Source organism: Papio anubis, chromosome 1 (assembly GCF_008728515.1).
Source record: "Papio anubis isolate 15944 chromosome 1, Panubis1.0, whole genome shotgun sequence".
NCBI lineage: Eukaryota > Metazoa > Chordata > Mammalia > Primates > Cercopithecidae > Papio > Papio anubis.
The window spans coordinates 151,891,003-151,916,931 of NC_044976.1; the positions used below are offsets into that span (position 1 = coordinate 151,891,003).

The following is a 25,929-nucleotide window of genomic DNA, read 5'->3' on the forward strand; positions in this document are numbered from 1 at the left end:
AAAAATCTGAAATTAAGAAAAAAGTTTACAAAAAATCTAAAAAAAATGTATGGTTGACCCTTGAACAACAGGAGTTTGAACTGTGTGAGTGTAGTTATAAATAGATTTTCATCCATCTCTGGCACCTGAGACAGCAAGACCAACCCCTCCTCTTCCTCCAGAGCCCACTCAACATGAAGATAAGAATGAAGACCTTTTTGATAATCCATGTCTACTTAATGAACAGTAAATATATTTTCTTTTTTTTTTTTTTTTTGGAACAGGGTCTCACTCTGTTGCCTCGGCTGGAGTGTAGTGGCATGATCATAGTTCACTGCAACCTCAAACTCCTGGGCTTAAGTGGTCCTCCTGACTTGGCCTCCCGAGAAATTAAGGTTACAGGCATGGGCCACCAGGCTTGGCTAGTTTTTAAAAATTTTTTTGTAGAGACATTATAGGCATGAGCCACTGCGCCCAAGTCCCCTTATAATTTTCTTAATAACATTTTCTTTTTTCTAGCCTACTTTACTGTAATAATACAGTATATAATACAGATAAAATTTAAAATATGCATTAATTGACTGTTAATATTATCAATAAAGGCTTCCAGTCAACAGTTGGCTATCAGTAGTTAAGTTTTTGGTGAATCAAAAGTTATATGTGAATTTTTGACTGAACGGAGGGATCAGTGCCTCTAACTCCTAGGTTATTCAAAAGTCAAATGTAACATACCTAACTTTAACTATTCAAAGTCACTACACTATTTTTATATCAAAGAATTCTGGAAAATACAGAGAGAATTTTTAGTACTTTTCCACTTTGCAAAGAAATTATGAAAATTAATAAAAAAATTTTTAATATAACAGTTAAAATGGACTTAAAGGAAATATAAACAATCTATTACTCTTAAATATTAAATTACTATAAGAGTAAAATATAAATAAAAGGAATAAATAAATATATTTTGGTAGTCCTAATTTTAAGGTAACATCAAAATTAATAGAATGAAGCTTGTGGCATAGCTATAACAGAAAGAGAATGGCAAGTAGGGCTGTGTGTGTGTATGTATGTGTGTAAGCTATACACCCTAAGACATAAGTGATGCTGAAAATTATTTTTCCATGGTGTTTTATATTAACTTGCCCCACAATAAATAATGTAAATTTAATAATACAGCTTTCCATAATATATATCAATGTAATCTCTATGGTAAACTAATAATAAAAAGCTATCAATAACAAAAGACATTCTAGTAATTTTACACTGAACTTGAACTTCATATAGAATCATCTTTAATAAGCTTCTATCTAATATAAAAATAGAAAGTATTAATTAGCGTGAATGAAATTTCAGAGGTTGGTCTAGCTCATCAATTAAACAAGATACCCACAAACCATATTTTGACACTGACCTTTTTAAAACTAGAGTGGTTTTCAGAAAATGCCCTTAATTTTAAGCCCAACACAGTAAAAATAAATTAAAATTGGGAACAAAAGGATTTGATAAATTATTTTAATGTTTCTTTATTCTAGAAAAATTTCTTACAGATATCATACTTTTTGTAGTTCCAAAAAAAAAAAAAAAAAAAAGAAAAAGAAGATTAATATGGCCACCTAGAGGAGAAAACATGATCAACAAATACGCCATTACATTTTCTTACTTTTTCTAGAATATGTGTATTTCAGATTCATAACATATAACCTGCTCTAAAGGACCAATTGAAGGGGTTCATCTTGTATGAAATAGACTTAGGGGAAATATTAAAGTAGCAGTGATGACCTAATGAAAGCCAAATAATATTAATTTTGCTGTCGACTTGACAAGTATAGTTTTTATCTTGCTGTGTGACTTTGGGTTAAAAAAATAATCAAAGTCACTTCAATTCTGTAGAATCTTACCTACCACCATACATGGCAATGAAAATTAAATATGACAGCATAACAGAAACAGAGTGAGGCACATGGTAGGAACTCAATAAATGGCAGTCCTCGCTACCTGGTAAAATTTCTCTTGCACTGGTGTCTCCTAATACCTCTTCAGGTCCTCTCTAATCTTCTCTACTCCTGCAGATTTGTTTTCAAAATTGGCTGTTCCAAAGTTTCTCAACTGGAATTACTTAGGCTGTTGAGAAATAGACTAAAGGTTCCTTATTAGCATTAATGAGGTAAATATTATGCCATGTAAAAAAATGTATATTTTTAAATATTTTTCCTTCTACCTTGTGATTCCCTTTAGTTAACTCACATTAGTCAAGTTTAACCTTTATAAACTTGTGTGATGGTCACATGCAGACTACAGGATCAGAGCAATAAGAAATGTAACTTACTCTATTCATCTCTTTATTTGTGTGTCATTTATTTTCTACTCACACAAGAAAATGAATGAAGTCCTACCAAGAGAACTGTACCCAGCAGTTCTCTTAGGTGGGTGATCAGCCACAAAGTAGCAGTTTCTGCAGAGGCAGCTTTGCCAAGGGGCAACCACCAGATGGAGACGCAAATCCCCTTCTTTCCCAAACATATAACAGAGGGGAGTATCAGTGGGCGAGAGAAACAAAGTGAACAGTTGGGTTACAAACAAAACCCCTCAACCACCTCTCTGACTCTCAGAGTTGATAAGGAGAGAATAGATGGTAAGAAAGCCTAGGCAGCAAATGTATACTTCCTTACCACTTATCCTCTCCTTAACAACACTCAATCTGACTTCCTTATTACTCTCCTAAAACTCTAACTGAAAATGATTGATCAACTTCTACTGGACAAACGGGTTTATCTGAATTATCACCCTCCCCAACCACGCTGCCTTCCTTCTTCTTCTAAAACTTTTCTTCCAAGGCTGATAAAATATAACATTTTCCTGAATCTCCTCTTTATCTCTTTTACTGTTTCTTTGTGTCTTTTCATGACAACCCTAATTCTCCTGTCAAAGGAAATGATTCTCTGATCTTTTCTCTCCACGCATTCTCCTTCATCAATTTAATTCATGCCCATAGCTTCTATTCTCTAAGCATATATGATCTGAAAACTTCTCCCTCAAATGCATTCATGATTACAAGCTTGATAGCCATTTCCAACCGCTTAAATATCCTGCCTCATCACTATGTAAAATCACTTATTATATCTCTTATCCACTGCCCCCTTCCAACCAAACACAGGTCCCTCTCTGGATTTCATATTTATATTAATGATGTCATCATTCTCCTCACCATACATGATGGAAATCAGTCATCTCTGATGTTTCCTTTCTTTTTCCAAATGTTCCAAACACATTCAGATCCTAAATCCAGTAAATTCTACCTCAATAATCGCTCTCCTATCTTACTTTATTTCTATTGCCACTACTGTAATTCAAACTTCTATCATTTTCCACATATACTACCCTATAGATCTCTTTAATCGGTATCTTTTCTGACAGTCCGCTTGCTGCTAAATTAATCTTTCTGAAGCACAACCCTGATTATGATTCCTTAGTAAAAAACTCTTCAGCAAATTCTCACTGGCAAACAAATTAAACCCTATCTTCCTAGTCAGGGGGCACTCCAGGCCTTCAACCTCATCTCTCTTTTCAATTTTAACTCCTATTCCCTCAGATGTATGTGTATAGATGCAGCTATGCTGGAGTCAAGTGGATTTCTCTCCATCCCTGAAATATTCTCTACATTGTATCACACTCTCCTGCTTAAAAACTACTGAGCAAGGCATTCCCCTTCTTTGAACAAAGATCCCAAGTTAGAGGCGCTGAAATATACTTTCTTTTGGATTCATGATTGCATGAAAGCCCTAGTCCATGCTTGTTGAAATAATTCTCACTCAAGTCCAGCTCACCTAGACCCCATTAGACTTCCTGAGATTCCTATCTCCCAAAATCGAAATCACCTCCTACTCTGTGTATCTTTTATTATTTTTACTTTTTAAAGTTTTGTCAGCTGGGTGCAGTGGCTCATGCCTGCAATCCCAGCACTTTGGGAGGTCGAGGTGGGCAGATCAGAAGGTCAGGAGTCCGAGACCAGCCAGGTAAAGCCCCATGTCCATTAAAAGTACAAAAATTAGCTGGGCATGGTGGCACGTGCCTGTAATCCCAGCTACTCGGGAGGCTGAGGAAACAGAATCTCTTGAACCCAGGAGGCAGAGGTTACAGTGAGCCAAGATCATGCCACTATACTCTAGCCTGGGCAACAGAGTGAGACTCCATCTCAAAACAGTTTTTCTTTTTTTTTCTCTTCTATATTTCTACTGCACTTTGTTCATGTGACTAACAGACCTCTCATCATATTATATTACATATACACTCACTGATTTTCCTCCTCCAGTCAGTAGGCTTTTTTCTTTTTTTTTGAGACAGTCTTGCTCTGTCGCCCAGGCTGGGGTGCAGTGATGCGATCTCGGCTCACTGCAAGATCCACCTCCCGGGTTCATGCCATTCTCCTGCCTCAGCCTCCTGAGTAGCTGGGACTACAGCCATCGGCCACCACACCCAGCTGATTTTTGTTTAGTAAAAAATGATTTTTTTTACTAAGCTGATTTTTTCTATTTTTTTAGTAGTGACGGGGTTTCACCGTGTTAGCCAGGATGGTCTCGATCTCCTGACCTCATGATCCGCCCGCCTCAGCCTCCCAAAGTGCTGGGATTACAGGAGTGAGCTACCGTGCCCAGCCGTCAGTAGGCTTTTGAGAGAAACAAGCTTATGATCTTCATATCCACAGTATCTAGCAGTGTATGACTGCTAAAAAGTGTTCACAAAAGCTTTTCATGTTTACAAAACAAATAAATCTAATCTCGGAATGCCTAAAATTAAGTGTTTCATCAAATAGTTTAGGGTAGGAATGTGTAAAAAAGTACAGGATAGCTCCTAAATATATGGGTAAACTAATATGAGAAAGTGATTCTGGACACTTGGACCACTTGCAGAGGTTAGGGCAAGAATAGTAAAAGCACCTAGGTTGTATCTCTCTCCTCACTGCTCTTTCCATAGTCTATAAAGTCAGGCTAGACTAACAGAACTACCGAGACATGCTCAAGACAGCAGAGGGGTGTTGGGGTGAGAGGAAAGAGAAATGAATAGAAAATAAATCCTAAATGTACACCTGTAAAAAGGGAATGCACACTCAGGGCTTGCTCATGACCATCACTGTTTTCACTACCATTATAATTAGCTACATTTACTTATCACTTACTTATGAGCTATCAGACACTATGCTAAAAACTGTACCACATCTATCATTTAATTTTCATGGCAACCCTACCAGTTCAGTATTACTCATATTTTACAGACAATGAAAGAAATCTAAAAACAATGAACTATATTGCCAAAGGTCTCACAGCTAATATGTTAAGAGATATGGCCAGAACGTTAATAAGGACCAGATCTCAAAACACATTCTCTTCCTGCTCTACTATTCTTGTACCAGAGGTGTACATAACTTGGGGACTGGTTTTACTGCTTTGCATTATTTAATTAACTTAGTAAGCACATGTCTTCTTTTCCCTAGTACTAAACTGTATTTTTGAGGGTAGAGTACATGTCAAATATTTTTTATCTTTTCCCTTGAATCTCATAATGACCATATAGCAATCATTCAGTATTTGATTAATTTATTATTATATCTGTGTACTAAAAGACATAAGAATTGAGGTGCACTAATCTTTAGTTGGCATGAAGCCAAATACAGTAATAGATGATTTATCCCCTTTGACAACTGTACATGTTGGGATAAGACTCAAAGTCATCAATAGTAATAGGCCCTAAAATATTAAGTCACAGCTACAAAATCAAGGATAGCTTGTGTTTATGTATACTGATAAAAATGATATCTAGGATATGTTATTCTTCCCTTCATATCTGTGTATAAAGATAATAATCATGATGAGCACCCATACAGTCTATTAAGTGAGTGAATAATTTATTTAAATGTGGAAATAAATATGCTTTAATTAATGGCAAAACCTGTCTTATTTATGTCACAGAAAGATGTAAAAACATGTATAAATGGACTGACATCTTCTATACAGGTTGAGTTTTAAAGTCAATTTCAGTACATAACACAAAATCAATTAGAGACAAATAATCCTTCAAATTACTGAAATCCTTGAAAATCCCTTACATTGCCTTTAAAGCATGGTATAATATAGTACCAGCTCTCAATAAATTCATCTCAGACAGTTTTCCCTTCTGCACAAAACAGATTACCATTTCTTCCGCTGTGTGCCATGTGCAACATTTGGCTGGTGTTTAGGAGCCATATTGAATGAAACAGCATACATTTACACACTGGAATCATATTCAACACCGTGAGAGACTTAAACTCTATCAGTTCCTATAACAGGTATAGAGAACTGATTCCATCTGAGAGAACAGCAGATTCACATCTTCCATATCATGCTTGCTAAGCATATGTTCACTGTGAAATGAGAGCTACAATTATCACATCACGTAAATTATTTGGTTTTTGCTTTGGGGTGTTTTGGTATTGGTTTTGATTTTTGGCCTGAGCCCAAAGATATGAATTTGAATAAATTACATTTCCAGAAATGTGACTCTACCGTGTGAGCTCTCTTGTTTATTCTGCAACCACAGATTCCTAGAATTTCAGGCACAAGTAATCGAATACTATAGTGTGTCATGTAAAAAAATAAAACAGCCCATCTTACCTTCATCTATTGATGCTTCACTACTGTATCCATCATACTCTGCGGATAAAGGACTGTATTTCTGCCTTGTTTCCCAAGCATAGTTCTTTTGTCTAGAATCTGCCAGTGGTAGTCTGGAATTGTGTGTTCTGGATAAGGCCTCATGATATTTACCCAGTGCTTCATCTTCACTTTCAGAGGACGAACCATGCTCATCTTTGTCCATGTAGGAATTATCTATTTGGAATGACATGAAGAACAAACCGTAATTGAAAAAAAATTTCCCTCCCCTCAACTGGCCCTGCTGGGCCTGTGAAATGAAAATTTTTATGCAATCAAATATGGAAAACTTGCTGAAGTTATACATATAAACACACACATATATACACACACACACATATATATACACAAATATATATATATACACACACATATATATACACATATATAACCTGAATTTTCAGATTTAAAGAAATACAATTTTTTCACATAAGAAGCCCAAGCTGTGGAAAAAAATCAGCTTGTATATTCTATTATATAAATAATATTTGTTAGTCACAGGGATTTTCAACCATGTTATATATAAAGGAAATTATAATACTTACCATTTTACATTTTTTGAAGTATAAGTAACACATAAGTGAAGTTCTAAGTATTGCCAGTACTATGCATCTGATTCAAATAATTCACATTAAAAGACACATTTCTGGTTCTCGTTTTGGTTGAAATTTTCAAAACTGATAATACTCAGTGCTAGCAGTAAAATACAGCAATGGACAGGTATACACTATTGGTGAAATCATAACTGATACTACTTTCCTAGACAGCAATTTGGCAAAATATATCAGACTTTTAAATCTGCATACTCTGATCCATTTCCAGGAATTTATCGATTCTATTTCTAAGAATTCAGCCTAAGAAATTAATTAACAGATGAGTAAAGACAGATTTTTGAAACAATTCACTGCATTGTATTTAATGGCAAAAGAGATAATCTAAATGTCCAACAGTGGGCTTTGTTTAAATAAATATGATACATCTATTCAATGATATACTATGCAGTCATTAAAAATGAGGATGTGAACTTAAAAGAACTCTCAGGGGAAGAATAACTACAATATCATGTTATGAGAAAAAAGGAGGTTAAAATGTAGAAGTTATAATTACATTCCCATTTGAAAAATATATATACACACGTGGCATGTACACACACATAATGCAGTCTAGGTATGCACAGACAAAACTATCTGTAAGGATATACACCAAACTGTTAACACTTACTGCTTGTGAAAGGCAGAATTTCTAAGAAAATTTTACTTAAATATACCTAAATTTCAAACAAAACTTTCAGGAAGTCTAAATTTTTTATTGTTCTAAAAAGCACTAGTTATTACCAGTTTTTTAAAAAGGTAACCACTTTGAAACTGCACAGTGGTGCAACTTTCTTAGAATTATTAAACAATTCTAGAAAGATGAAGAGACTACAGTAGTTAAAATTCATTAGTTCAACAGGGTTATTTTTCTCTTTATAGTCAGTTAAGATCATCTGTAGTAAAGAAATCGAGGCTGAAATTTGAGTAGGAGTTACAGAATAAGTAATTTTTAAATACAGGACAGAAACTAAATGCTTAGAGTTAGAAAAAGGTTATATGTCATCTAGTCTAGTCCTAGTTTTTAAATCAGTAAAATAAAGCCATAAATGGGTAATGCTATCACCAATGTCACATATTGTGACAGTGCTTGCCCAATACATAGCCAATAGTCACATGTGGCTATTTAAACTAATTAAAATTAAACAGAAATTAAAACCCAGTTCCCCATGCTATTAGCCACGTTTGAAGTGCTCAACAGCCACATGCAGCTAGTGGTTATTGTATGGAACAATGCAGAGATGTAAGATTTTTTCATTGTTGCAGAAAATACTATTAGACAACAATGAGATGGCTGAGCCATAAGACCTCCGACTCCCAGTGCAGAGCTGTTAGCATTTTGTTGGATACCACGGTGGGGATCTTAAAGCAGCAAAAGGTTTTGAGTCTCTTGAGGAGGGTAATTAGTCTGTGGCCAAACTTCACCTATTAAAAAACATTACCTAACGTAACCTGCATTAGAAATAGAGAAGAAAACCCTTCCTTTTTCTTTTCTTTTGTTTGTTTTTTTGAGGAGTCTCGCCCTGTTGCCAGTCTGGAGTATAGTGGCGTGATCTCGGCTCACTGCAACCTCCGCCTCCTGGGTTCAAGCAATTCTCCTGCCTCAGCCTCCGGAGTAGCTAGGATTACAAGCACCCACCACCATGCCCAGCTAATTTTTGTATTTTTAGTAGAGACAGGGTTTCACCATGTTGGCCAGGATGGTCTCGATCTCCTGACCTCGTGATCCGCCTGCCTCGGCCTCCCAAAGTGCTGGGATTACAAGCGTGAGCCACCGTGCCCGGCCTTCCTCCTTTTTCTATACCTTATAAACCCTGTGTCAGAATCTGGAACATAGGTACCAGTAATATTACCATTCAGCTAAATGAAGGGTTAACCTATGGATCAAAAAGCTTTTGAAAATCATTTGGGAACATGCGTAAGTTTAGTACTGACTATATTGTGGAATATGTTAGAAATATTTGGTTTCTTTAGGTACTAGCATGCTTCTTAATGAAAACAAATTTAAAAAGTTAAAACCCTACATGCTACTTGTAATGTATTTATTATGAGTGTCCATTCTACCATTATTTTCTGAATAAAATATGTAAACTATTTTACATTATTTTTTAATTTTTGCTACTTTAAGCAGTAAGTCTATCAGAACTAAACTGGGCCTACCAAAGATCACTAAATCTGACAATCAAAAAATTGCTAGAATGGACGGGCACAGTGGCTCACGCCTGTAATCCTAGCACTTTGGGAGGCCAAGGCTGGCGGATCACGAGGACATTAAGAAGACTTTTCAGTTCTGCTACGATTACATACATAATAGGGACATTAAGAAAAACTAGGGCTGCTGAAAAGTTGGCCAAATAATGCAGGGACCAGGGGCAATACTTAGCGGCACAAATAACATGAATGCTCTCAAAGTGATCTTAGAAAAAATACTGAATGGCTTTAAAAATGTTTCCCAGTAAAAGGATTCAAGAAAGTCTTAAATGTAGACACATGAATAGGAAAGCTGAGAAATTTGGATGATGTTTTACTAATTTAAAAAATCAAGAGAAAATTTAATCATTCACACCAACATTAGGAGACCTCACCTTTTTCTGGTATTAACTTAGAATATTTTTCATCTTTACTCTTTGCTGTTCCTTTCTTGGCAGAAATTGCCTCAGTTTTCTTCGGTTTTATGTCTTCTTTCACTTTACAGTATTTCTTTGAATTTATTTGTTCTTCAATTTTCCCAGATAACTTATCTTTAGAATTAGTTGATGGTGCTGGATGTATGTCTTCTTTTATAATGGATTTCTGTGTCATATGTCTATTGCTTGTCAAAATACCTTTTAAAGAACATTCATTTCCTGAACATTCATTCCCTTTAGATGTTTTACTTTTAACACATTTTTCAGCTTTCTTTAAACGATCTGAATGCCCTAAATTGGGAAGATGTTTATATTTATTGAAATGCCCCATATTCTCTTGATCTCTTCCCAAATATACATGTTGAGATTTAGCATATTCTTCCTTTTCACGATTATCTGTACCAATGTATTTCTTTTGCTCATACAATTTGTTTATTCCATTGGCATTCTTCTGATTTCCTTTCATTTCTTGATATCTTACCTCCTTTAAATCATTCTTACCATTATTGGAAACTCCTAGTCCAATTGTTTTACATCTGTTGGTACTTTCAAGTTCTTGACAAATAGATCCAGCCCTTGTATTCTGTTTGATAACTGATATCCCACCATTATTCATGCAGCCTTTCAAAGAAGAATCACCAGTATTACCAGTATCTTGATATCCTGATAGAGTCTGTTGCCTATCATTAACATGTTTAGATACTCTTTCTTCATATATACCTTGATCTTGCTTTTGTGAAACTGAAGTTTTGCAAGTATTTATTTGCTTTGCTCTATGCTCTAAATTGGCTTGTGTTTTCTGACAATTAGTGTTTTTGGAGACTTCTGTTAACCCGGCATTTTTTTGGTTAGAAGTGTCTACAGCTTCTTCTGCTACAGAGTTTTCCTCTTCTGGGCGAAAGCCACTTATCATACTTGTTACCTGCTCAGCAACTGAGTCAGTTAAAGCATAGCTGACCTCCCCAACAGCAGTGGTCAAATCCTCTACAGCACTACTGATTGTGTCTACCAGAGAGGACACTGAAGGCAGATTCTGTTGGAAATTTCTGAAAAATGCCATTTTCTAATTCCTTGTTCCTAAAAGGTGCAGTAACAGAATTTTCTCTTCTCAAAATATCAACCACTTTGGAACTTGAATTTAACATTTACTTAAATGTTGCTATTCGTCAGCTCAAGATTAGCAATTCACATTGTAGCTTTCAATCTTTCTGTAAATACATTATGCATTGAAAGAAATATGCTGAAGTAAAGATTCTTCCGAAAAACAAAAATCAAACCACTTGGTTTAAATGTTATGACATTTTTTCTCACTCCACAGCTATTGTAACAGCAGCAAGACAATATTTTTCCCTCAAATACTATTGGTTTTTATTCTATACCTGAAAGAAGAAGTATAAAAAGGATTTTTATTATGTACTTTTAGTTTGCTTATTAATAGTCTATGTAAGGGAACTACCCTATCTTACTAATAAACTACCCAGTATCAATTCAAATGAAGAAAAATATTAGAGGGAAATATCTAAACAATTTTGCCTAGTGGTAAGATTAGGGGAGAGGAGGTGTGGACATTTGCTAAGTGGCTACTATATGCAAGGCATTGTAATTGACACATTTTATCTCACTTGATCTTACAGTAATTCTAGGAGGTAAATATTATTATTCCTATTTAATAAGTGAAAGAAAAACAAGGCTCAGAAAAATAAAGTTCCCTGAGACATTTTCAAGGGATCCTCAAGGTCAAGACTAGTTTTACAATAACAGCAAGGGGGTACTTAACTTTTTCGTTCTCATTGGCTCACAAGTGAACACGAGTTATCCAGAGGCTACATGCCAGATTGAATGTAGAGGCAGAAATGAGAACCCAGCTGTCTTCCATTATGCTAGTCATTAAAAAGATTTGCAAAAAGTATAACAAAATCACTCTTCTCACCATTTTTTCCCCATTTTCTTTTTGTTTTGGAAGATAGTTTTTTTTAATTTAAAGATGTTATTTATATTAATGTATAATAGTCTTGTTTTTTTAAAAAATAAATATTTTAAATTTTCTCAGTTTTAACTCTAATATGGTACATATCAATAGATAAAATCCACATAAACAAAAAGCTCTTTGGGAGTACTTAATAAAATTTGTACAAAGTTGTCATTAAACAAAGGAAAAGCCAGAAACGCTGAACCAGTGAATTACCAAAGGCCGGTAAAGAGATACTTTTAGCCAGTTCTTTCTGCACAAATGATCAAAAAGCAGGACTGGAGTGGATTATAAGAAGCATTGAACTTAACCAAATTAAAACTGTATAAAATACTATTTATAGTTTCTTAATGCAAAAGTCACAACATATAATTTAATAACTTATAGATTCTTGTAAGTAACAGGGCTATCACCTTTTAAGTTATCAGATGTAACAGAAAAGCATATCTCCAACACTTATCTCTGTACACAGATAAGTAAAGCAAGATTTCTCAGCTATTTTTCATCACATTCTTCTAAATTAACACTTTGCTTTTATAATTTCCAATTCGTTTCTGCTATCATTTATATAAACCAGTCTTTGGAAATAGAAAATTTTAAAAACTCTTGTAGTAATTAAAAAAACATTCCAAGGAAAATGTTTCCATAAGAGAAAGAATGGTATTTACAGCCCTCATCTTTCCTAGTAACGCTATAATATATGGTGCCAAGGGAGGGAGCAGAACACTATTTTTTATCATCACAATTTATATATAAATTAAGTTACTAAGTAGAACCACCTCCAACTCCTCCAAACAATAAAATTACCCATTAGCTGAAAATTAAATAGCAGGTAAAGAAAAAGGGTGAACACTTTCAAAAGTGTTCTAGGGATGTGGAGAAAAAAGTTCTCTAAAGAGCTTCTTGGACAATGGAAGTATGCTACATAAAGTAACAACATACTTCCTTCTTCCTCAAGCGTATCTGTTCCTATCATAGGCTCAAAAGTATATCTTACATATGAAAATTAAAATGTCATTTTGTGATAGTAGACAATTCACCTTTATGTACTAGCAATTCATGAACAACAGAAGGACACCTGAACATAATTTACTCAACAGATCTTTTACAGAACAGTAGCTCAAATATTAGTTTATTGTATGTCACAACCAACCTTTTTATTGCATATATTAAAATAAGTAAATAATAGTACAGATAAAGAGAACAAACAAGAGAAGCAGCAATATGATACTTACAAATTTTATCTTGTGAATTCTTCCTTGTACTGTATTCTGAACCAAGATCTGGAAACCCGCCAACATTTTCAAAACAGAACTTCTTATTAATATAGAGAAAAAGGAGCAGCATCAAGATAATAAACACCCCAACAGCTGACAAAAATCCAACTGCCTCTGGAGATACTAGAGAAAAAAAAGTCACAGCTGTAAGCATTTATTTTTCTTTAAGCTACAAATAAGAAGGAAACCCCAAACATAAGTTAGCTTACTACCTTATTTGAATCATATTTTTTAATTGTCATAGTTTAAAAATAGTTTCATTTATAAGAAAAACAAACTGCAAAGTTTGATGACAGTTGTTCAATCTATTCAGCAGCATTCATTCAAATTTTCTAAGTTTCCTTAAATATTCAGAGGAACAATCTTAAAAGACAGGAGTCAGCCAGGCACAGTGGCTCACACCTGTAATCCCTGTGGGAGGTGTGATTGTGGGAGGCCAAGTCGGGAGAATCTCTTGAGGCCAGGAGTTCAAGACGAGCCTGGCCAACATGGTGATACCCTGTCTCTACTAAAAATGCAATACTTAGCCTGGCATGGTGGCACATGCCTGTAATCCCAGCTACTTGGATGGCTAAGGCATGAGAATCGCTTGAACCTGGGAGACAGAGGCCACAGTGAGCCAAGATTGTGCCATTGCATTCCAGCCTGGGCAACAGAACAAAACCCTGTCTTAAAGAAAAAAAAAAAAGACAGGAGTCTATAAAATAGGCAATCATCATATGTTTAATCCATCGAAGAGCACTGCAAAAATTTGAAAATAAGAATTAGAAAAAAGGCCAGGTACGGTGGCTCATGCCTGTAATCCCAGCATTTTGGAAGGCCAAGGTGAGCAGATCACTTGAGGTCACGAGTTCAAGACCAGCCTGGCCAACATAGCGAAACCCTGTCTCTACTAAAGTACAAAAATTACCCAGGCATGGTGGCGGGCACCTGTAATCCCAGCTACTCAGGAGGCTGAGGCAGGAGACTCATTTAAACCTGAGAGGCAGAGGTTGCAGTGAGCCGAGATCACACCACTGCACTCCAGCCTGGGTGATACAGTGAGACTCTGTCTCAAAAAAAAAAAAAAAAAAAAAAAAAAGAATTAGAAAAAAGTTATATCCCATGCACGGATATATTACTTAACAAAATTTATGAGAACACATATCATTATTTTTATCTCTAAAAGCTTCAATCGCTCTTTCTTAGTAAACTTTGTATTCCCTAATGTGGCATTTAAAGCTCCAGCCTCCCTTTTCAATACTATACTCCAGTCAAATGTTGTACTCATTGCCTCAGAATCTGCAATATTCAATACCACACTCCTTGTTTTTATTGATCCTCTTCCCTTGCCTAGAACAACCAACGCCTCTCTACTATATCCTACTCATTCACTCAACCAACTTATATATTTGGAGCACCAACCATATACCAGGCATTGTTATATAAACAGTTCCTGAGTTCCTTGAACAATCTGGTGAAGACAGATACAACACAGCGTAATAAAGGCAATATAGTGTAATAAAGGCTATGATTGGGAAAGAACAGGGACTATGAGAACACAGGAACACTTATTCCAGTGCTGAAAGATCAAGAAAGGTTTTCTGGAAGTTATGGACTCTATGATTATATTTTAAGAATTAATAAGAATTACTTCAGGCAGAAATAACATGCGCAAAAGCCCAGAGACAGAGGATCATGTTATATTCCAGAAACTAAATGAAATTCTGTTATGATAAGCTACTAGATTTTCAAGAGAATTTGGTCTCAAGCAAATATATGAAATCACCTAGAGAGGTTTTATACAGTGGGAAAAGACAAAAGACAGCTTCTCCAGTCCTTGGCAATCTCTCTTTCAACTTTTTTATTATTTGTCACTATATCAGTCATTTGAAGTTAAACAGGAGCTAAGTTTTTGTATCCTCCATGTCTTACAGATAATATTCAAGTATTAGCTGAGAATGATTCTAAGTTTCAAACACCCCTACAAAGATCCCTGTATAATCTACTCTTCCTCCTCCATCATTCAAGCAGCAACCAAAATGTTGTTTTCTCTAAGATTCTTAAATCAGAGAGCAATGGCAAATAGTATCTTAACTCATTTGTTAAAAATGAAGTCACCAATTGGTCAATGATGAGTGCTTTGATTTCCTTTTTCATTATTTATAAAAGTTAGGCATACGAGGTATAGAACTGAATAAGACATTATATCTTTTCAAAGCGGGGTCAATGGTGTTGCAGTAGAAGATGAAGCAGAGTAACACTGTAAGGCAGGGGCAATGGGAGTGAGAGGAGGAGTGAGAGTAGGAGGCAGCAGGAATGGTAGGAGTGCTAGCTGGATACCAGGCTGGTGCTGAAGGATAGATCTTGCTCCTAGAACCAAGAAATTATAGCCAGACATTAGCCTTGCCTGTCTTGTCCTCAGGCTGAAGCACAGCCAGGGAAGAAAACTATTTTAATAAAAGAAGCTAAGGTATATGACATAAAAACAGTGGTATGTATCAAGCCTGAGATATGGAGTAAAAATGAAAACAGAATAATTAAAATCAACATTTCAGATAGCCAGGAAAATCAGAAGCAGAACATAATCTGTTATGAAGAGGCAAAAAAGAGCAGTATTTCAATATTACACTGTAATAACAAATATATATAGGAGTTCCTCTTTTAGTCCAGGCTCAAAACACTCAGACATTTAATGCCTTAAGTGGCTACACAAGATTAGATATCATGCAGACTGAAAATCTCCCATGTCTTGGAAAACTAAATGAAAAAGAAAATGTAGCTCATGTCACTTAAGAAAGCTAGTTATCGATAACAAAAATAGCAACAAAAACATATAGCATATACTATATACCACTCACTGTTTTAAGCATTTTATATATATTAACCCATTTAATCTTCACAATGATCCTATTATCATCCCAATTGTAAATTGAGACAAAGAGATATTAAACTATGTGTACAGATAGTAAGTCAGGATTCAAACCCTGTCTGGCCCCAGTGTCTGCGTCTTAACTACTACTCATACTGCTTCTGTTTACCTTCTCTCCTCTTCTTGCCTCTTTCTATCCCTTGCCTCAATCCTTATTTCTATGTTCCTCTTTCATCTTTCTCTTGCCCATTTTAAAAATTCAACCTAGTAGGAGAGATCCACTATAAGCAAGTAAGTATAACATACAGTAAATACTATAATAGAGATATGAATATAAATTATTACCAGAACACAAAGAACCAGTACCTGAGAAAGTCACAAAATGCTTTAGAAGAGATGACACTTGAATAGGGTATAAAAGATTAATAGAACCTCTATAAATAGTAAAAGTACATTTGAAATAGCATGGTTAAAGACACCTGGCATTTAATAAGACACCTGGTAAAATATACCTGGCATTCTATAAGCACTAATGGGCAATAATCACAGCTGTCATATTTATTTACCTCTGTATCTTCGAAGTACCTAGGACAGCACCACATAGCTGACATATAAACATCTGTGGACAAATGGATGGATGAATGAATTAATTAATAAATATATGTGTATTCAGGAAAGATCAAGAATATACCAGAGGAGTTGTAACTGGAGATGAAATCAAGGTCCATATTGTCAAAGAACCTTGAATATCATCCAAAAAATTTTGCATTTGGGGAGTAACATGATTACAAGTATGTCTTGTAGACCTATATTGGTTTAAAAAAAAAAAAACAACTAGAAAACTGAAATATGGTAGCAAGTCAATAGTGGTAAAATATCTTCAGTTCTTTAAGTAGTAGCAGTGGTAACAGAGAAGGGTGAAATCTAGTCTTTATTCAAAGAAAATTGATAATGATCCACTTATGTAAATTTAGAGAGTAAGAAAGAAGAAGAGTTGAGGTTAATTCTAAAGTTTCTGCTTTGAGTGACCAGGTAAATGGTAATGCACTAACCAGAATGAAAAATATGAGAAGAAAGGCATTTGGATTAGCGCATGGGAGGAAAGAGGAAAATAGAAGGAGAATGATAGATGATTAGTTTAGTTTTTGACATGCTACATTGGAAATGCCAACAGAATATTTCACAGAGGGAAATATGAGTATGATGTTCTGGTAAAGGTCAGGTTAGTTAACAAAATTTGAAAATTTTCCCTCTTTTTTGTTCCTCTTATTCCACATGAAACACTTCACTCGCTAAATAAAACCAAGCTGGCAAATGCAGGTGCCAGGCTTTATTAATGGTAAATATATTATGTTACATATCTTTAGATAAATACATACTGTGGCATCAGACAAATTAAAAAAAAAAAAAAAAGCAGCTTGCTCCACTAGGAAAAGGTGAAATATGCCTGCTGTAAACATACTATTCACATAATTCCCTGACTGAATGCCTGTTTTTTACATTCATTAAAAATATTTTATCTATTTACAATTTTAAAACAGTAATATGGTCATAGACAAGAAATAAAATATCTTCTAATAAAAATATTTAAAATCCTCAAGCTCATTTTTCATCCTTAGCTGAGAACTAAACTAATATTTATTATTTCAAATATATTATAATGATACCAGAACTGTTACTGTTAGCCAGTAACAGTTCTGAGTGTAAAACTAAGAACTGTACAGGTAAATCCCACCTGTACATAAAACTGCAATAGAAGACATACTGAAATTAAACTAAAGATATGAATACTGTAAACCATGCTTGTCCAACCCATAGCCTGCTGGCCATATGCAGCCCAGGATGGCTTTGAATGCAGCCCAACACAAATTTGTAAACTTTGTTAAAATCTTATGAGTTTTTTTTGTTTTGTTTTGTTTTGTTTTGTTTTGTTTTGTTTTGAGACGGAGTCTCGCTCTGTCGCCCAAGCTGGAGTGCAGTAGCGCCATCTCGGCTCACTGCAAGCTCTGCCTCCGGGGTTTACGCCATTCTCCTGCCTCAGCCTCCCAAGTAGCTGGGACTACAGGCACCCGCCACCTTGCCCGGCTAGCTTTTTTTCGTATTTTTAGTAGAGACGGGGTTTCACCTTGTTAGCCAGGATGGTCTCGATCTCCTGACCTCGTGATCCGCCCGTCTCGGCCTCCCAAAGTGCTAGGATTACAGGCTTGAGTCACCGCGCCCGGCCGAGTTTTTTTTACAATTTGTTTTTAGCTCATCAGCTATCGTTAGTGTATTTTATGTGTGGCCTGAGGAAGCCAAAAGATTCAACACCCCTGCTGTACACCATCAATTAAAAAATTACACAGATTTAGACCTCACTAATAAAAAATATATTCTCATTCATTATAGGAGTATAATTTCCCCCTAAAATCTTTTTATACTATGAATCTGCTTACAAAGTCATTCTGCATAAGTATTTCTAAAAATATGGTTAATTTATCTATACATGAAGCTACCTTCTTTCAAGCATTCTAGGCCATCCACTGCAGGAAAATAAATCTATTTAAATACATATGCCTCTTAAGGAGGATCTTCAAAATCTCCATTTATGCCAGGTGTGGTAGCTTACGCCTGTAATCCCGGCACTTTGGGAGGCTGAGGCAGGTGGATCACCTGAGGTCAGAAGTTCAAGACCAGCCTGGCCAACATGGCAAAACCCCATTTCTACTAAAATTACAAAAATTAGCCAGGTGTGGTGGTGGGCACCTGTAATCCCAGCTACCCAGGAGGCTGAGGCAGGAGAAGTGCTTGAACCCAGGAGGCGGAGGTTGCAGTGAGCCAAAATCACACCACTGCACTCCAGCCTGAGTGAGAGTGAGACTCCATCTCAAAAAGAAAAAAAAATTCTATTTAAAAGCACACAGTCAATAATTAGTTTAGGTTAATATTACACATCTGAAGAATTAAATTTGTTGAATATAGTCAATAACTCAAATTTCACTAATGCACTGTTTTCCCATCCAAATTTGCAAAGTTTTAATGTGATAAACAACAAAACCAAGACCAACTAAAAACCTGAACAATATCAAACACTTAAAAAGTGCTTATTATTTAACAGGGACTATTTTAAGTGCTTTACAAGCATTATCTTACTTAATCCTCACTGCAACCGTATTTTACAGATATAGATACGGAGGTTCACAAAGAGTAAGTAAAATCTTCAAGATCTTAAAACTTTTATTCAGTGACACAATCTGTGTCTGTTAACTGCTAATCTCTTAGCTTCCCATTTGCCAGATATTGTTATAATTGTTTTCATTTTAAAATTTAATGCTGAAGACAATTTTATGATAAGTACTATAATATTCTCTTAGTCTTTAGATTAGTAAATTGAAGTCCAGAGAATAATTAAGTTGTCCAAGTTCACAAATCTATGAAGTGGTAGAACCTGGATTTGAACCTAGACATTTTGATTCCAGAATCCATGATCTTAAACACCAATACTGCTCCTTGTACGCCAACCTGCATATAAAAGATAAGAAAATGCTACGTGACCAAAGTAACATAGCTTACTATATATATTATGTGCAAATGTTTTATTTATAGCTTTTATATATGTTAAAAAATAGCAAGCAATTTCAGCTTCCTCAAAGTAAATACATGAATTTTAAAACTGGAATCGTAACTTTTTTCTATTCAAGTTACTATTCAAAATATTTTAGAATTTAGAATTAAGTTTAAAAACCAAAATATGCAGTACATCCTTGTATGCCACATTTGAAAAGCTAATAAAACACATACGAATTAAAAAACTAAAGGTACTCTGTAGAAAATAAGCTTGATATTCATTAGTAGTGTTCAATAAAGAATATTAACTGCTCTCTGTGAGCTATATCATCCGCTATATGAATTACCTAAAGATCATACTGCAAAGTGAGAAGGGGCACTAGGTATAATATCTCACCAGAAAATGTAGAAAGTTTAGTCCTTTCAAGACTAATGATTATTTTTGTTATGTATACTGAACTGGCTCTGGCAGTTATCTTTATATTTAGAAATAAATGTATGTGTTTACAAAAAATAAACTTTAAAAACACCAATTTTTTAAATTTTAAGCTTCAGTAACAGTGGTAAAATTCATTTTAATTTCTACAGATAAGTTGGTCATTAAAAAGATGATAAAATTACAATCTTACTAAAGTCAAAGCAAGAGCAAATACATTTCAACTTTGCAAGTATTGTAGATTTCACTTAAATTCTGCATCATATTTTGTTACGAAAGAACATTTTCTAGCTAAGAAAATTTTTTCTGAGAAAAATGCTAGGATATACATAAAAACAATTAAACATATGGGGGATATTTATCTACTAAACCAACAATAATACTCTAAATAATACTTCTATCAAAACAAATTAATTATAACTTCTAATATAAATTTTGCAAGACTATTCTATTCATTATATCTTAAATGCAAAATTAAACAAAAAGTACCTCTGCTCCATCTAATTATTTTTTTAAAAAGATAAAAAGCAACAACTTACAATTTGCATTATAAGGGATGTATTGCTGATTTGTCCTGCTGGGCATGAAACACTAATCCTCTAACTCCATGTCATGGATACCTTAATAATTCATTTAATAGATGCAATTCTATCTCTTGACCAAAATGTGAACTATCAAAGGCAACTTTCATTGAAAAAGATATATGTGTTTTACATTTAATTAGCTCTAAATATTTTCCCCATATTTTAATCAGAAAACTGCTATAATTTATTTTGCTCTGGGTTTGGACATAGAGAATTATTCATAATTCTAAGAGATAATTTAGGAAAACAGAAGGTTAATATGTTTCAGTTTCCTTTTATAATATTTCAATTAGTTCACAAATAAAATTTCCCTCAAATTTTTATATTACATTATAAATGACACAAAACTGGAAAGAATATATGTAAATCAAAAAAAGAATGTAGCAATGCTAGCTGTTAACCCCAGATTTTATAAAAACCAATCATTACAAAGAGCATTTACTGACAGAAGTAACACAATTCACTGGTGAGTAACTTAAAGGGACAACGGATGAAGGCATAGATGGCAGTGATGTGAAAAACTAAGATCTTAGGGAAAAAAATGCCCTCTAAGAGAAACAGTTACCTACCTGGTCAGGTTGATAAAAGACATGCCACTCAACTTGTTTCAGAGTTCAAGCCATGAATAGATTGAACCTGTATTTCCTCTAAGTACAATGCAATAAATTGAAATTTCATTTGAATATCACAACAAAAAACCCTAAATCAATCTAGAAGAAACTGGAAAAAACAGAAAACCCAAACACTTATCAAGTATGGAAAACCAAATATAAAGTATATTTAAACCACATACTTCTTACTTAATAATACTTAATGTACTTCATATATTTAAACCAAATCTTAATATAAAAACTGTGTCAATCTCTGGCAGAGACTTTTCTTTAAGGACAGTCTTGATTGAGGCTTCAGAATTATGATTCCAATGAAGTTTAGACTAAGAAAAACTTATTTTCCTGGCAAATCTCTCTATAGCAAAGCATAGTCATTCTTTTGAACAACAAACTAGGGTTGACTATGTCAAATTTGTTCATTACCTATTCAATGTGTATGGATTCCTTTAAAATTACCTGAATGAGAAATGGCATGGGCAATATCTAAGGTCACCGCTTCCTCTCCTTTACTTTTTCAATGATTCTTTGTTCTTTCTTTTCAATAAGATCTTCATTGCTGAGCTACTATGAGTAAGATTTTGAATTCAACACCAGCCCCAAGGGAATATTCTGGTTAAAGCCAATCTGTGATTTCAACCACAGTTTTAGATGTGCTTATTTCAAGATTTAGTTCAAACCCATCAAAATTCTGGTAAATACAAAGCAGTTTCATTCAAATCTCTCAGAGAGACACCATCTTCCTCTTAAATTTTAATATTAGGACACCTGGTTCTCTTCTTGAAATGATCAAAACATTGTTCGCTCACTCAAAAACCATCTTTCCCCTTACTAAGCCTGATCCATTCTGAAGAGAAGTAGCTTTTCCTGAAAACATTGAAGGGTTCAATAGATTTGCTGTGTACGAACACATAAATAGGCAATCAAAGGTTAATCTAACCTTACCAGCATATCATGTTTTCTTATCCACTAAATAAATGAGTCCAGCATACTTTAGTGATGACAAGAGCTCAATATCAACATCATACTGTGTTCCCACCCGAATATAGCAATTGGAATGTTCTACTCACTTGCATTCTCAACGCATATAGAATAAAAAATGTGTAGCTCCATTTGCAAAGTGATACCATTCTACCTCTTTGTTGATATATCTGTATCAGATATAGTAAAAGCAAAAATATTTGAAATTTTAAAGAAAAACTACTCTAAAAGCTTTGCAAAGAAGATACAATCCTTTAAGTTTAGGTACTGATAGAGTTCTGAGTAACCTCTGAACAAGCATCGCAGTTTTGGAGCAGAATCATGTGAGAAACAGTTTGAGTCTTTGTCCTTAGAGATTGAAATATAAATTTTAAGTAATTAAAATAAAGTAGGACCTACTTTCAATAAGTAAGGTATTATAAAGTAAGAAGTAGTGTTACAAGGGTCACCAGCAACCAAATCAACATTAACTGAAGAAAGAATTTGTCAATCAAAAAGAGAAAAGATAAGCAATGAAATGATGAAATTAAGAGATGTAAAATTTGGTGGTATACCATGACACGTCTTTCAGTGGTATCCATTTTAGTTAGATATTTTGGGAGATATATAAACCCGTGTTACTTAATACCTTTACCAATGACCTGAATAAAGGAATTGAGAATATGTTCATTAATTTTGTAGAAGGTCCTAGGAATACTAGGTAGGGCATGACTGCTAATTCGCTGAAAGAAATTAAGATACACTAAGGACCTCAATATATTAAAGAAATAACACATCAAAACAAAATGAAATTCAATATGGATAATTTCAAGGTTACTACTCCATTAGGAGCCAAACACTAATAAATGTTAATGAAAATGTTGGCTCAGCAAAATGTGTCAGGAAAAAAATTAAAATAATATAATACAAGTCAAATAGAAATCAGCAGTATAATGTTTCTAACTGGTGAAAACTAATCATTCTATTATGCGATCTGATTCTGATGAAGCAATTATGGTCTCCAATTTCAAAGTAAAACTGAGAACACCTAGTAAAAATACATCTGAAGACTTTCACAATAAGGAAAAAAAAATTTTAAAGCAGAAGAAAACAAACAGAAACAGCATTTGTTAAAAAAAAAAAAACTAAAAAATCATTTGTGAATAAAATTAATGTGGGAAAAATATTAAAACCAGTATTTGTAAGGATTTTTCCAATATTTAATGCATTTTAAAAGGGAAACTGTTTCCTAATCCTGCTAAAGAATATAATGCAATGGCTTAAAGAGAGCAAGTTAAGAAGCATTGCCAGCAAGTGACTGGTCAGCAAGCTGCTTTCCAGAACAGTTTGATCTTTGATGAGTTCATCACAGTCTACTGTCTTATCCTCACTTTCAGAAGACCAAAAACTTGTCTTTTTTCAGGGCCTAGAGGGCCTATGTGAGGTAAAAAATGAATAGAGGTAAAGAATCTAGCATTTAGATCCTGTTACACAGTAGCCAAATAAACTCAAATTGCAGAGGATATATGAACAACTTAAAATTTACACTGGAGAAAACTCCATTAGAATAACAGAAATGTTAACAGAATGTCAAACCAGGACACACACATCTTCCTGGTATTAGAGTACCTGAAAAGCTGAAACAGTAATTAAAAGGTTTCTTGGCAGGCACAGAATGAAAACTAAAGGGAAGAAACTCTACCAGATACCAATAATTATTTTAAAAGTAGAATAATTAAAACCAGATGATATTGGCACAGGAATAGATAACATACCAAAAAGCCAGACATAGACACTTGCACACATAGATTCTGATGTATGACAAAGTTGGCTGCAGAGCAGTGGGTGAGTGGGGGATCATGTTTTCAATGCATTGTGTTTGGAAAATCGAGAATATAACGGAAAAATGAATTTACATACAAACCAATTCTAGATAGATTATAGATCTAAGTGTGAAATGTGTTAGCCAATCAATATTGCAGAAAAAAATACAAATACTTTTCTTCATGATCCCAAGGCAAAGGATTTCTTACTAAACAAGACATAAAAATCATAAATCACAAGAGAATACTGATAAATTTTATTACATTAAAATTTAAAATTTCTGATCATCAAAAGATATCATATAATGACTAGGGAAGCCAAATAATATATTATATGGAATAATGTATTTGCAACACATAATCAGGAGGAGAAGGCTCATATCTAAATATATTAAAAATGTGTAAAAACATTTTTTTAAAGACAGCACAAAAAAAATGGGCAAAGTCCTGATCAGGGTTATCACGAAGGATAAAATAAAAATGGCCAATAAATGTATGAAAAGGTATTCAACTTTGTTATGTATCAGAAAACTTCAAATTACATCATAAAGCAATATCATTATTCCAGAATGGCCAAAATTTAGAACCTGTAATATGAAGTATTCGTGAGGAAGTGGCACAATTGGAAATCTTTCAGACGATAAAAATCTGAGACTCAACAGTGGAGAAAAAAATTCATGGATATATACTCATACACTAGAAAATTATGTAGCCATAAAAATGAATGAATAATAGTTACATGCAAAAAACTGAAACTTGGAAACATGAGGTTAAGCAAAAGAAGCAAGGCAGAAGGGGCAAGATTCCAATATAAAGTTCAAAACAGGCAAAACTAATCTTTCAAGGATGTGTACTTAGGTGGTAAAACTTAAAGCAAGCAAAATTAATGTCCATAAAAGTAAGCAGAAAAGACATAATACTAAGGAAGAGTGCATGGGGGCTTTTGAAGAAATGGCAGCATTCTACTTCTCTACCTGGGTTCTAGTTACACAGGTACTTGCTTTTAAATATTATTCTTCATTTTGTTTCAAAATTTAAAAAGAACTTAAAAAATGTATAGTTCTTATGGGCAGTTTATCTTGGTTATGGTGATACGTGGTGAATCATTCCAGTCTGCAAGAGCTGCTATCTGAATGACCCACTTACAATTTTGTCCCTCTCAGTCTAATCTTACCACAGTGTCCAGAATGAGCCCTTCAAAATATAAATCAGAACTGACTGTCCTCTGGTCAAAACCTTCCAATGGCTCCTCACTTCCTGCATGATCTGGCTCTCTATGACTATTCTGACCTCATTTCCTACCACTTCCCTACTAGCTCATTCCACAGTCTGCCTTGATGTTTCTCAAGTATTAGCCAGGTTGTTTTTCCCTGGATGTTCCCCCTCTGCTTTGATGGCATTTTCCCAGATATTCACATAGCTGATTCTTTCACCTCCTTTGAGTCTTTGCTTAAACATTACCTTCTTAATGAGAACAACTCTGTCAACAATATTTAAAAGTGCAACCCATTAACACCCATACCTCACCTTTTCCCTGGCTTATTTTTTGTATCTCTTATCTTCTAAAATACCAAATAATTTATTACTTTTTACATCAGTTGTTATCTGTCTTCCCGTACTAGCATGTATGCTTCAAAAAGGCAGGAAGCCAGCTGACTCTCAGATCTATGAAAATAAATGCTTATTTTTATTTGTCACTGATATTTGGGATAGACTGCTAGGCAATAATTATGAACATAAATGTAATTTAAAATGATGAATATAAATGTAAAATATAAATACTAAGACCCAAATCCAGAAATACATGGAGAAATACATCCAGACAGAGTTAGATTTATCCCCACTATGTAAAAATAATGTAACATTAGAAAATCAACTGGTAGAATTCATCACACAAACAAGTTAAAGGAGTCAAGATACCCTTTCAACAGGGCAGAAAAAAAAAAGTTATTAAGAAACCTCAACAGCAACCTATAATTTTAAAAAGAAAAAA

General features: G+C 34.3%; 1 protein-coding gene across 9 annotated transcripts in view; it reads right to left on the reverse strand.

The window, feature by feature from the left end:
* The window catches only part of SYT14 (synaptotagmin 14), a 223,530-nt gene that overhangs the window by 142,130 nt on the left and 55,471 nt on the right, over positions 1-25,929 (reverse strand). For 6 of the 9 annotated variants that reach the window (XM_003893147.4, XM_003893150.5, XM_009187933.1 and 3 more), the window contains 2 exons: positions 13,087-13,251; positions 6,627-6,842 (listed from right to left, as the gene is read on the reverse strand). In XM_003893147.4, coding sequence (XP_003893196.1) covers positions 6,627-6,842; positions 13,087-13,251 — 381 coding nt within the window. Of the gene's footprint in view, positions 1-6,626; positions 6,843-9,840; positions 11,262-13,086; positions 13,252-16,545; positions 17,885-25,929 lie in introns of those variants that run through there. The other 3 variants (XM_009187888.1, XM_009187895.2, XM_021927432.2) reach the window with 2 other exon arrangements.